At 35.5% G+C, this 14,639-nt stretch overlaps 1 protein-coding gene across 7 annotated transcripts in view; it reads right to left on the reverse strand.

The window, feature by feature from the left end:
- Window positions 1-14,259, reverse strand: part of TTC12 (tetratricopeptide repeat domain 12) — a 62,017-nt gene extending 47,758 nt beyond the window's left edge. For 4 of the 7 annotated variants that reach the window (XM_074304227.1, XM_074304232.1, XM_074304226.1 and 1 more), the window contains exons 1-3: window positions 14,125-14,259; window positions 13,834-13,911; window positions 438-513 (exon numbers count right to left, since the gene is read on the reverse strand). In XM_074304227.1, the coding sequence (XP_074160328.1) occupies window positions 438-498 (61 nt within the window). In that variant the 5' untranslated portion in view covers window positions 499-513; window positions 13,834-13,911; window positions 14,125-14,259. Of the gene's footprint in view, window positions 1-437; window positions 514-5,128; window positions 5,277-13,833; window positions 13,912-14,124 lie in introns of those variants that run through there. The other 3 variants (XM_074304228.1, XM_074304230.1, XM_074304231.1) reach the window with 3 other exon arrangements.
- Window positions 14,260-14,639: the final 380 nt, after the last annotated feature.

Here is a 14,639-nt window from a genome sequence, read left to right on the forward strand (position 1 = left end):
TGTTTTTGCAGCAAAAAAGAAAGTAAAAAGTAAATGAGGAAGTAAAAAGGAAATGAATATTCCCTCAAACAGCAGAATGTCAGATGTCAACAGCTGCAAACTTTGGATGATGTTCCCTTACAGGGTAATATCCTTCTATTGTATAAGGAAGAGTTACAAAACCATGATTTCCTCTTGACCTGTCACAGTCAGAGCTAACATTAGAATCCCAGTAATAACATGAACAGTTTCTCTTATACCAACTAACAACCAGAAAACATTGCTCCCAAACTACAAAATACTCAATTTCTCAATACCCCTTTCAGTTTTAATTCAATTACATTTTTTTTCTTGAAGTCATAAACCTGCCAGGCAATCTAGTAATTCAAGTAATTATTCCTTTTTAGTCACCACCACTCTCCAAAATAGATCTTAATTTATGATTTTCCAGTACTCACAGATTTCATCCACATTCCTGAGAAATTTCTCCAAGTCTCTCTCTTCTTTCTCCTTAGCCATTTCAGACCACAGTCCCTGAGAGGCCAGTAATAGATAATGGATATTAATAAAAATAAAACACTAAATGGAATTTGTCAGGCTTATTAGCTCTAAAAATGAAGAAGAGTCAAGTAGTTATTTAACTCATATTTGTGTTTATAAATGTCATGGGTTACAGGAATAATCTATTTCTTTTCAGCTGGTGTTTAAGGCTCATTAATTATGGATGCATCCAGAGAGCAATGAACTCTTCCCCTGTGAACAAAACCAACATAGCTTCAAGACTTGTAAAGAACATCTCCAATCCACACCTCTTAAAAGTCAATATACCCAAGCAATTTGTTCTATGTCAGGAATAAGAGATACAAGTAGAAATGCATCTGATTAAACCTAAGCCAGAGAAGATGAGGAGCCCTAGATGGAATAGAATTGCTGCTGAGGCCAGACTTTGAGTCTGTCAGTAGAAGGGTCTTTCTTAGTGGTGCCTGTCAGGAAGTAGGATGGGGTAGGGGTGGGGTGTCTAGAGCAATGTGACAGGTATTCAGAAGCTATTAACTATTTTAACAAACTACTTCCATGTACCAGTAATAACTAAATTCAAGCTGTGATTTTAGCTTGTTTCTTGGAAGGACAGAAGCTTCCAACTAGATGTGATGGTCAGCATTTGTTAAAATAATTAATAATAACCCCTTAATTCTAGTCTATATTTCTTAGAAAGGAAGAATAGGAGACAATGCACATAAAGTTATCATTATTTAGCTTATTTCCTGATGATCACTAGTTTAAGCTGTGGGTTCCCAGGCAAATCACAACTTTTCTAAGCCTCAAAATACTTTATCTACATAATGGGGATAATACATGATTCTCAATGTCCAGTCAGCTATCAAATTGATCTTCCTAAATAAAACACAAGTTGAATTAAGTTATTCTCCTTCCATAAACTTGGGTAGTTTCCTTTTACCATCAAGATCAAATTAAAAATCCATTTGATTCTCAAAGCCCTTCATTACCTGACCCACTCCTCCCATTCCAGACTCCTTACCTCAATCAAATGCTCTAGGAAGTAGTGACATTGGCTTCCAGCTATTTGTTCTTCATATAGGAACTCTATCTCCCAACCCCAATTTTCACAGGCTTATCTCTTGACTCCCCTGAAGTCCCAACTAAACTGTCATCTTCCAGAAGTTTTTCCTTACCTATGCACTTTAATGTCAGTCTGTTCTCTCTGTTGATTATTTCCATTTTATCCTATGCATCTTATTTGTTCATGATTGCCTACATGAGCTTAATATGGTGTCTGGCATAGAGCAGATTCTTAATAAATGCTTGTTGGCTTGACTTTTGTGAGGAAAGCAACTTTAACTTTAAAATGCTATATAAAAGATTGGCTAATATGATGAAAAGAAAATCATCAATGTTGGAGGGGATGTGGGAAAACTGGAACACTAATATACTGCTGGTGGAGTTGTTACTGATCTGAGCCATTATGGAGAAGAATTTGGAGCTATGCCCAAAGGACCATAAAATTGTGCATACAGTTTTGATCCTTTTGATCCATCAATAACACTGCTAGGTCTACATGCCAAAGAAATCCAAAAAAAGGCAAAGGACCTATTTGAACAAAAATATTTATAATAACTTTTTGTGGTGGCTAAGAATTGGAAATCAAAAGAACATCAATTGGGGAATGGCTTAACAAACTGTGGTTATATGATTGTGATGGAAATTATTATGCCATAAGAAATGACAAGTAGGATGATTTCAGAAACAAACTGGAAAAACTTACATAAATTGATACAAAGTAAAGTGAGTGAACCTATGAGAACATTATATCCAGTAACAGAAATATTATTAAATGAATAACTGTGAATAATTTAGCTATTCTCCGCAGTACAATGATCCAAGACAATCCTAAAAGAGTCATGCCTCCAGAAGTATGAAATATATTGAAGTATGCTATTTTTTACTTTCTTTTCTCCTTCTTTCTCCCCCTTCTCTTTCTCCCCTCTCCCTCTTTTTCTTAATTTGTATGTTCTTCTGATGCTAAGTGAAATGAGCAGAACCAGGACATTATTGTACATGGCAACAAGAAGATTATATGATAAACAATTCTGATGGACATGGCTCTTTTCAACAATGAGATAATTCAGGCCAGTTCCAGTGACCTTGTGATGAAAAGAGCTATTTGCAACTAGAGAGGAGACAGTGGGAACTGTGTGGATCACAACATAGCATTTTTACTTTTTTTATTGTTGTTTGCTCTCGTTTATTTTCTGTCTCATTTTTTCACTTTTCATCTGATTTTTCTTGTGCAGCAAGGTAATTATATAAATATGTATGCATATATTGGATTTAATATATATCTTTACCATTTTTAACATATGTTGGATTACTTGCTGTCTAGGAGAAGGGGTGAAGGGAAAAACTGTAAAACAAGATTTTGCAAGGGTCAATGTTGAAAAATTATCCATGCATATATTTTGAAAATAAAAAGCTTTAATAAAAAAACTGAGTGCTCTTGTACAAACTAACATGGACATGTTTTACATGATTACACACAAAGAAATTATATTGGATTGCTTACTGTTGGGGTGGAAGAGAAGGAAAGAAGAATAGAATTTGGAACTCAAATTTATCTTTTAATGTTAAAAATTTGTTTTAATATGTAGTTGGAAAAATATGTTAAAATAAAATAAAATGCTATATAAATATCTTAGTATTAATAGTAGTAATAGTTCAAAACACCAACACTACCATTGACTAACTGCTGGCTGGTATATCCACAGACCTTAGGAACAGCAATGGTGTCCAGACCAGCCCTAAAGCTATCACCACAGGAACCAATCCCTTTGGAGCTGCAATTTGGCAATTGCTTCTGCTGGTCTGAAATAACCCCCTCTGCAACAGCTACACCTACTAAAAAGTAAGTCCTGGACACCAAAGTCCTAGGCACCATTTAGATGCCAAACAATCCAAAATAAAAAGTAGATATGATTTTATAAGGTGAAACAACATTAAGTTGGCAAAACTATCTTTTTGACCACTGCTCCTGAAAAAACTATAGGGCCTTTTCTATCTGTCTTGAAGCTGAACCTCCCTATATATGTTGTTTTTCCTCAAAGGATATGAGCTGCTTATGAGCAGAACCAGTCCTGCTTTTCTATTTACATTCCCAGCTTTTAACACTTTGCAGATAGTAAGCTTTTAATCATTTTTTTTTCATTTATTCACTGATTGACTTTTTAAAATGTTAGCTTCATTTGATCCTCACAACAACTCTCTGTAGTGAAATAGGTAAAGGAAGAAAACACACATTTATAAAACACATACTGTATTTCAGTAGCAATGCGAAATGATTACACTTCATCTGATCATTTTATAGATGATAAAAACTTAAGTGGAGAATCAGACATTGAATGAAGATCAGTTACTGGCTGTGTTTGACAGAGGCTATGTTGGCAGAGAATCAGTAAAAGGGTTTTTTCTGCCTAAGATATGGAATAAAGTACAACAGGAAAGGCAGAAATGTTAGAATTTCAGCTACTGGCATGTTGAGATAGAAGGGGGCTTTGTTCTAGCACAATGTTCTTAACTCTGCATGCATGATGGCTTCCAGGACAGTCAATGGACAATTCCTTCTTAGAATAAAGTTTTTAAATGCTTAAAATAAAATACAAAGGAAATCACTTAAGCATTTTCACAATCATATTGCAATCATATTTAAACCTCACAGGAAACTGAGGCTGAGAGACACAGATTGTAAGTGTCTAAGACACAATTTGAACACAGGTCTCCCTAAAGCCAAATCCAACATCCTGTCTACTGTGCTACATGTCAGCCTAAATTATATTGAAATAGTTATAAAAAGATAAAAAAAAAAAACAAGTTCATTTTTAAAGCAATATTATAATGATGATCAACTGTAATTTCAATACTCTAATCAATGCAATGATCCAAGGCAATTAATTCCCAAGTACTCACCAAAAAAAAAAAAAAAAAAAAAAAAAAGCTATGTACAAGAAAACTCATATCTCTAAGTACTACTTTTAAAGAGTGCTTTTTTTTTCACTTTATTTTTCATGCCTTTTTTTAAAAAAAACATAGCTAATATGGAAATGTATTTTGTATGACTACTTGTATAACTAATATCATATCGCTTGCCTTTTCAAAGGGGAAGGGAGAGAGAAAAGGAGCTCCAAATTTGTAAAGTGAAAGTTGAAAATAAATGAAATGTTTTATTTTTTAAAGTTCATGGACTCCCAGGTTAAGAATCCCTGCCCTATTACAAAAGTCCTGCCTCTAAAGTGACTTTCAGAAGTAGGTCCCAGTCGCAGCACACCGGGCTAGGCACAAAGTTTAAAAGTGGGAGCAGATGTGGGCCCCTGCACGCCCCAAAGAGTTTTCTTTCGTACTTTAAGGCATTTCCAGCCTGCACAACTCAGGGAGCAGCATCCCCAAGTTTCCAATTAAACCAAAGAAGCCTGGGGAAGGAACGCGACCCTGGCTCTACAACTCCCTCCCCCTATCCGCGTCCTCGTTGCCCGGCAACCACTGAATAGCTTTCCTCTCCCTTCTTCCTTCCCCACCCCCAAACCCAAACACCTGCCCAGCGGCTGGCACTGGAATCTAAGGGGGTCACATAGCATCCCACCTGCCCCGACCTGACCTCTCCAGCTATATCTTCTTGACGTTCAGTCCCAGGGGTCGGCGTTTAGGAAGACCCCGCTCCACAGACTTGATGGGCCTTCTACTTGAACTAAAAACGGCGGTCGCCGGATGGGAGAGCGGAGCAGGGATTGGCCAGTTAGAGGAAGAGTGAGAGGGGAGGGTCCAGGGGGGGAGAGAGGCGAGGATTGGTTAATGAAAGGACGGGTCGGGACTGTTGGCCTTGGAGGGGGTGGGGTCAAACCCTCAAGAGTCTTTCAGGCTTAGCACCAGAAAGGTATAAGCGTTGGATTTATATAAGTTTTGAGGCTCCCCCTTTAGCCCTGGATCCTGGGTGGCTATTCCCCGAGGGCATGATGGTTGAACTATGGCAGGAATGGGAGCTTACTGTCCTGACATCTAGGGGTTATGGGAAGGACACAAGCTGTGAGATTTTAGACAAGTCAACTTGTGATTTGGATGTTTGGATGAATGAATGAGGGGCAGCTCTCAGAAAAGCACTAGAAAGGACCTGTGAATAGGATGGGAAAGAGCCTCCTCCTCCTCCAAAAATGGGCAGTCTCTATTAAGCCGTTTCTTCCAACCAACCTCCTTCCTTCCCCCAACAAACCAGTCTCCATGTCTTTGTCCTAGATGTTGCTTGGGCATACTGAAATGGCTTTTTCCAAGGTTACCAGTAGTCTCTTTAAGAGCCAAATCTGATGGCCTCTTCTCAATCATCACCTTTTTATATATAGCATTTGACATTATTGACTATTTTCTCTTGTTGGGGTTTTTCTGACAGTCTCATCTCCTGGGTCTACTTTTACCTATCTGATCTATATTCTATAGTCTCCTCTGCTGGATCATACATATTGTCAAACACATTCCCCCAAACCCTCCCCCCCCAGTTATATCCCAATATTCAATTTAGATCCTTTAATTACTTATACTCTCTCATTTGTTGACCTCATCTCCAATGGACTTAAATATTATGTCTAAACAAATGACTCCCAGATTTATACATCCAAACTAGTCTCTTTTTCCGAGATCTAATCCTGCATTATGGATTACTTTTTGGATACTTTAGATATGTCAAGCATTGTGCTAATTGTTTTTCATTTGTTTAAATCATCCCATTTAGTCCATTTTGTGGGTGCTGAAGCTTGAGGCTGAGAATTGAACTGAAGCTGCTCCACTGACCTGAATGCTGGAAGGAGCATCTGGCTATCCCATAGACATCCCAAACTCAACATATGAGAAACTAAGCTTATTTTTCCCCTCAGCCCAAACTTTCTCACATTTTCAATATCTCTCTGAGGGCATCAGCATCCTTCTAATCATCTAGATTCAAAATCTAGATCTTAGCTTTGACTCCTCATCAACTGTCACTTCAACATGTTCAATTAGTTCCCAAGTCTTTTTGATTTTACATGAATGAATAAAAAAGTTATTAAACCCTTACTATATGCAAAGTGATGGGGAGGAGAAAAAAAAAACAACAAAAAAAACTGAGGAAAAAAAAAAACAACAAAAAAAAAAAACTAAGACAGTTCTTGCCCTCAGGCAGCTTACATTCTAATGGGGGAGACTACATTTAGGGAATTAATGAGCAAGGAAAGAATCTTTAGTCCTGAAAGCTACAGGGATGATGAGTGTGGGCATAGAAGAGTAGATACATTTTTGCACAATGTTTCTTTTATACATCCCCTACGTTCTACTCTTGTAGTTTAGGTCCATATTATATCTCTCCTGGACTGTTACTGTAGCCTTCTAGTTGATACTCTCTTCTTCAAATCTCTATTTTTTTGGATATAGTCCTCTACCCAAGTGCCCAAGTGATAAATCCAACCATGTCATTCAGATGCCAATAGTAATTTGTTGCCTTCGGGATAAAATATAAACTACTCTGTTAATATGGAAAGTCCTTCCAATGTGGACCCAGGCCAGCCTTATTATCAATCATTTAACTTTAACTTTCTAGTTTGAGAACATAAATGATCAGAACTAGGGAAGTCCTTTCATTTGTCTTAATACAATTGAGGGATCTACTCTGCTTAGAAAAAAAGAGAATAACCATTTGATTCTCTAACCACAAAGAATATAAACCAAGGAGTAAAGGGTGCAGACTAAATGAAGCTGCTAATGACCCAGAGTAAAATGCTACCTAAATAAATATTAGTTATTGCTGTTTTTATATGGTGCCATCATGGGTAAGTCACTTAAGCACTGTTTGCCTCAGTTTCCTCATCTTTAAAGGGATAATAGTACTACCTCCCAATCTCATGATGGTCTGGTATCTAGGCTATCTTCATTTGCATTTTTTTCATTAATTCTTTTGAAATATTTGAGCTTTTTTTCTTCCAAAGAACTTTGTTATTCTTTTTTCTAGATCTGTAATGATTTCTTGGGAGTTTGATTAGTATGGTTCTGAGTAAGTAGGTTAATTTAGGTAGAATTGTCTTTTTTATTATATTAATCTGGCCTACCTGTGAGCACTTGATATTCTTCCATTTGATTAGATCTGACTTTATTTGTGTGGAAAGTTATGCAATTATGTTCATATATAGTTCCATACCTTGCCTTGGCAGATAGACCCCCAATGATTTTACATTATCTATAATTATTTTAGATGGAATTTCTCTTTGTATCTCTTGCTGATGGACTTTATTGATAACATGGAATGCTATTGATTTATGTAGATGAATATTTTCAGAAACATAAATTTTGTAGCTTAACAGAAGAGGAAATAAAATATGGAAATAATCCCATTTTAGAAAAAGAAATTGAACAAGCCATCAATCAACTCCCTAAAAAAATCTTCAAGGCCAGATAGATTTAAAAGTGACTTCTACCAAACATTTAAAGAACAATTAATTCCAACACCATATAAATTATTTGGAAAAATAGGCAAAGAAGGAATCCTGCCAAATTCCTTTTATGACACAAATATGGTGCTACTACCTAAATTAGGAAGAGCCAAAACAGAGAAAGAAAATTATAGATCTATCTCCCTAACGGATATTGATGCAAAAATTTTAAATAAAATATTAGCAAAGAGATTATGACAATTTATTGGCACAATAATGCCAAAATGGCACTTATGCTGGAAATGCAGGGCTGGTTCAATATAAGGAAAATTATTGGCATAATTGACCACATCAGTTACAAAATAACAGAATTTATATGGTAATCTCAGTAGATGCAGATTTTTTTTTTTTTTTTACAAAATTCAGCACAATCCTACTAAAAAGCACTAGAGAGCATAGGAATAAATGAAGTTTTCCTTAAAATTATAAGCCACACATTGACCCACACTTAACACCATACAACAAGTCAAGATCAAAATGAGTTCATGATCTAGACATAAAGAATGAGATTATAAATAAGTTAGAAGAATATAGGATAGTTTATCTCAGACCTGTGGAGGAGCAAAGAACTAGAGATCATTATTGATCATAAAATAGAAAGTTTTGATTATATCAAGTTAAAAAGTTTTTGTACAAACAAAACCAATGCAGACAAGTTTAGAAGGGAAGCAATAAACTGGGAAACATTTTTATATTTAAAGGTTATGATAAAGCCCTCATTTTCAAAATATATAAAGAATTGACTCAAATTTATAAAAAAATCAAACCATTCTCCAATTGATAAATGGTCAAAGGATATGAACAGATAGTTTTTGGATGAAGAAATTGAAACTACTTCTAGTCATGGGAAAAGATGCTCCAAATAATTATTGATCAGAAAAATACAAATTAAAACAACTCTGAGATACCCCTCACACCTGTCAGTTTGCTACAATGACAGGAAAAGATAATGACAAATGTTGGAGGGGATGTGGGAAAACTGGGACACTTATACATTGTTGGTGGAATTGTGAATGGATCCAACCATTCTGTAGAGCAATTTGGAACTATGCTCAAAAAGTTATCAAACTGTGCATAACCTTTGACCCATCAGTATTACTACTGGGCTTATATCCCAAAGAGATGTCAAAGAAGGGAAAGGACCCACATGTGCAAAAATGTTTGTGGCAGCCCTTTTTGTAGTGGCTAGAAACTGGAAACTGAATGGATGCCCATAGATTGGAGAATGGCTGAATAAGTTATGGTATATAGGAATATTATTGCTCTGTAAGAAACGTCTAGCAGGATGAATACAAAGAGGCCTTGAGAGGCTTACATGAACTGATGTTAAGTGAAATAAGCAGAACCAGGAGATCATTTTACACACTTCAACAACAATAATATATGATAATCAATTCTGATGGACATGGCTCTCTTAATGAGATGATTCAAACCAGTGCCAATTGTTCAGTAAGGAAGAGAATCAGCTTCACCCAGAAAGAAAACTATGGGAAATGAGTGTGGACCACAACATAGCATTTCCACTCTTTCTGCTGCTGTTTCTTGCATTTTTGTTTTCCCTCTCAGGTTTTGTTTTTTTTTTTTTTACTTTCTAGATTCAATTTTTCAAGATAACTGTATAAATATGTGCACATATATTTAACATATACTTTAACATATTTAACATGTATTGGACTACCTGCCATCTAGGGGAGGGAGTAGGGAAAAGGAGAGGAAAAGTTGGAACAGAAGGTTTTGCAAGGGTCATTGTTGAAAAATTACCCATGCACATGTTTTGTAAATAAAAAGCTATAAAAAAAGATGAAGAAAATATATAAGTCACATCTATCTAAAACCAGCAGCAAGTATTATTTGTAATGGGGAGAAGCTAGAAACAGTCACAATAACATCAGGGGCAAAGTAAGGATACCCATTATCATTACTGTTTTTCAATATTATCCTAGAAATGTTGGCTCTAGCAATAAGAAAAGAAAAAGAAATAAAAGGAATTAGAATAAGCAATGAGGAAATAAAGCTATCACTCCACAAATGATATGACTTGCTTGATGCAAGGTTTTTGTTGAATGGAAAATTTATTTGGGTTTTCACCTTGATTAATGAAGCAAAGTTCAGGACAATGAAAAAAGAATTTCATTATAAGTATGTCGGCCACCTTCCTTTGCATTTTTTCATTAGTTCCCTTGAAATTTTTGACCTTTTGTTCCTCCAGATGAATTTTGTTATTTTTTTCTAGTTCTCTAAAATAATTGGAATGGCACTGAATAAGTAGATTAATTTACGTAGAATTATCATTTTTATTATATCAGCTGAACCTATCCATGAGTACTTGATATCCTTCCAAATGTTGAGATCTAAACTTTATTTGTGTGAAAAGTGTTTTGTAATTATGTTCTTATAGTTTCTGCATGGATTTTGGCAAATAGACTCCCAAATATTTTATATTACCTGCAATTATTTTAAATGGGTTTTCCTCTTTCTATCTTTTGCTGCTGGGCTTTGGTGATAAAAGCTTGAATAAACCTGTGGTTTATGAACTTGTTTTTAAAATATATTTTTATAACTGTATTTCAAAATGATTGGTTTATTTTGTAATCTATGTATTTTATTTAATGTATCAAATAATAATATAGGAAGGATTCTGTCCATAGACTTTTATCAGGTGAGCAAAAGTATCTAAGACATGAAAAATCTTGAGAATACTGGTTCTAAAGGAATAGGGAACCAAGAGAGCTTATGCAGTAGTATTTCCTAGTAAAGAAACAACTTCTTTTTATATAATTTTTATTTTTCAGTTGTTTCAGTCATATTTGACTCTTTGTAACCCTATTTGGGATTTTCTTGGCATAGATAGTAAAGTGGTTTACTATTTCCTTCTCCAGTTCGTTTTATAAATGAGGAAACTAAGACAAACACCCAGTGCTCTATCCACTGTACCACCTAACTGCCTCTTATCTAATTAGAGAAGTTTAAATATCATCCTACTGGAAGACAATAAATTTAGATTAAATGATTACCCAAACTATGGGGACTGATATTGTTTCAAGGCATTTTCAAAATTACTTGACTAATTACGGAACTGTGCTTTCTTCAATGTTCACATTCTTTGCATTCTTAACCTATTCACACCTACCCATCTTGTACTGTGTGACTCTAGTCTATATCTTCTCAGTACTCCGTAAGGACTCAGTCAACTTGTGTGGGGTCTTGCTCTAGACCTCTTGATATTATGGATGCCAACAGAACATATGAATTCTCTATATGATTTTTTCTTGCTATCACTAATTACATTAATAATTTGCCTTTTCTAGTCTTACTTTCCTCTGATGCCCTAATTTATGTCACTACTGCTGCACAGTTCCTAGATTACTTATGAGATCACACAATTGACATGATCACATTCAAAATGAGTTTTCTCCTTTAGACAAAAGAAAAAGGATGCTAAAGTATCAAGAAAGACAGATAATTTAAACATTGTGCCATGGATATTGTTCTGTCTCTCCAATCAGATTACAAACTCTTTAAGGACAGGTACCATGATTTGATAATCCTTTGCCTTCCCCATCTTCCCCTGCCGTGTCTAGAGAAATAGAGGCAGCATGACATAGTAAATAGAAAGCTAGTTTCAAAGATGAGAAGTTCTAGATTCAAGTCTTACATCTGTTATAATATTGGCTGGGTGAATATGGGAAAGTTACTTGAGTGAAGAAACTGCTTCTTTTTGTATCTTCAGCACATTGCACAATACCTGGCATTGTTTATTGATTATTGACTTAACAGCTATTTGTTCTAGACATCTTGAAAGATTCTAAGTTGCAGAGAAGGTTCTCATCTGCTTTGGTTGGGAAAGTTTCTTCACCTTAGAATCCCTCTAGTCAGATCCTTTTCAATAGCCAGTCCTTTGCCTTTTTATGGACTCAAACAAATCTTTGGGAAGAATTATTTAAATTTGGGGTGGGGAAATGAAGAGTAAAAATCATTGCTCTATTGGAATGGTAACTGGTCTTAGTGATGGGATGCTTTGTCATTTCTTTTAGCATTGGCAGAAGATAAGGATGGTTATCTCCCCAGAGCAAGAGGACTAAGGAAACAAAGTAGGAGCAGCATTATGTTAGGAATTGGAGGAAAGCTAGAATTTAGATTATAGAATCTGGGATGAAAGGGACATGGGAGGTCTTGGAGAACAATCTTCTCATTTTAAGATTGACAAAATGAAGGCCCGGGTGATTAGAGGAGCCCTGAAACTCTCACTCTTTCTCTTGGACTTTTGGGGAAACACTTGAGCAACTCCTTCAGAGAAGCTCTCCCCTGAAAGACCTGCCCCAGGGAATCAAGATAAAGTGGTTTCATTCTGTTAGACCATCATACTCCCATTGATAACACTCACTACTGATTATGCCCTCAATTGAGTTGAAGATTAGTCTAGGCCTACTCATTCAATTTGAAGATTCTCTATTCTGATTTTAACTCAAACTGCCCCTCAGCCTCTAGCCAAAGTTTCAATTATAAAAAGAGGCAACTGGGCTCAATTCCTTGCAGAGGCCAAAGCAGGAATCATGCCAGGCCATGGGACCTCCCTTGGCATAGCTGCCTGTGAGAGAGACTCTGCCCCCTGAAAAGACAATCTCTTTTCAGTGGTAACCTCTTTTTGTCTCTTTCACACATTTCCCTAACAGGACTCCTCTGCTAGACCTTTATTTCTCTGTCCAAATCTTGTCTCTAAGGAAGTCAGCCTACCAGCAAAAAGCTGACTTCCCAATGGCAATAAACTGATTTTGCCAATTTAACTTTTCGGGTTTGTAATTCTTTTAGAAAGGACCTGCGCTGATCAGAAGGGGGTTCCCACAATTCTATTCCCTGCACCGAACCCTATCACGGGCAGGTAAATGACTTGCCCAAGCATATAAGACAAAAATGTGGCAGAAATTGAATTTGAACTTACAATTCTGAGTTTAATTTAATTTTCTGTCACCAAGTTATTCTTTGAGTCTTGCCTTTGTGGATCTTATAGTCAAGTAGAAGCAAAGATTTAGTAATGAAAGCAACCCTAGAGATCGTTTAATCCAATAGTCTTCAAAATGTGATCTGCATACTCCAGAAGGTCTCCAAAACCCTTATAGGGGTGTCCATGAAGTGAAAACTTTGTTATAATATGAAGGTATCATTTATGTATTAAAATATTCTTTCTTTTTCCAACCACAAACCTAACACTTCCTCATTTGCATTTACAATATATCTCAGCAGGCTGAAGGCAGAAACAAAGTTTAACTGCAAAAAATGTGCAAAACAATGTTACTCCTCATTGTTTTCCTTTTGTTTTGAAAAGCAATCATTTTCCATACACACATTTATGTCAATATGCGATGAGTTTAATATTTTCTTTAAATAAAATAATGAATAAATATTTTAAAATATTTTCAGTGTTAATTTCTAAAAAGTGAGTATTAATATATATATGACCCATATAAACAAAATCTTTTGGGGGTTTTCAATAAATTTTAAAAGTGTAAGGGACTGTAGAGAGGAACATCCTGAGACCAGAGAGTTTCATAACTGATCTAGTCAAATCCTCTTATTTTACAAATGAGAAAAATGAATTAAGGAAACACAGGTATTAAGTTAGAGCTGGAATCTGAACCCAAGTTCTTTGCCTCCAGGTTTGTTACTTTAGTCACTGCATCACAAATGTAAAGACCATGATCTTTGAGATCCTATCTGAAACACCAGAGACTTCTTCCTTTCAAGAGAAGAAGAAGGGACACAGGAAATTCTATGGCAGAATTCACATTAGTATAATATATAGTATAATAATAGTATAGTAGAAATCACATTAGTATAAACCTACTTGATGATGGAGTAGTACTGCCACCTTGTGTACAGAGTAACCATTGCAACCTCAACAGCTACATGAGAAAGATTGAGCCTTTTAGGAAAAAGAAAAAAAAAAAGTTAAAAAATTGTAATCTCTGGGGAATATGATCAATTTCATCAGCACTTATAATTAATCAATATACACTAGTGTTTTGAGTGTTTCATATTCATTAACTTAAAGCTATTGAATAATCTAGAAATATTCCATGATTGTTATCCTAGTTTTTGAATAATAAGCAAAATGATCCTAATATGAGTTACTCACCTGTTAAAACTTCTAAAGAAGGGCCCTAACTTAGGTGATCTTCAGTAAAATCCTTTTGTTTTTCAATTCCACTATCAAATTTATAGATGGAAACTACCTCACTTGTCCTATCAGAGTTTTAATGGAGAATAGCTGGTATTCGCCTTTGTATCCCAAAACAATATGAATAATTCTACCCATTTATAGTGGAGACAGGCTTTGAGATTTAAGAGATATCATTAAGGAGAGTTATGCTGCTTAGTCAACTCTGAACAAATGGGTAGTAATTTCTTGTAAGACAAGAACACAACCATCTAAGAAAGAGAACATGAAGATTTGTGGTCTTCACAGTTCAACTATCATGAACAAAAGTGAGGAATCAGACATTTCTATTTGATGGATAAGGTCTATGAATCTATGAGCTCACTGTTGAATGCTTTGAGACAAGAGTCCCATTCAGCCAGTTAGTTTCGGCTAGTCCAAATTCTCCACTATTAAAATGATTAAAAATCTAATCTCTAGGTTTTGCCTCAGTT

The sequence above is a fragment of the Sminthopsis crassicaudata genome, chromosome 3, assembly GCF_048593235.1.
Source record: "Sminthopsis crassicaudata isolate SCR6 chromosome 3, ASM4859323v1, whole genome shotgun sequence".
In the NCBI taxonomy this organism is placed as follows: Eukaryota; Metazoa; Chordata; class Mammalia; order Dasyuromorphia; family Dasyuridae; genus Sminthopsis; species Sminthopsis crassicaudata.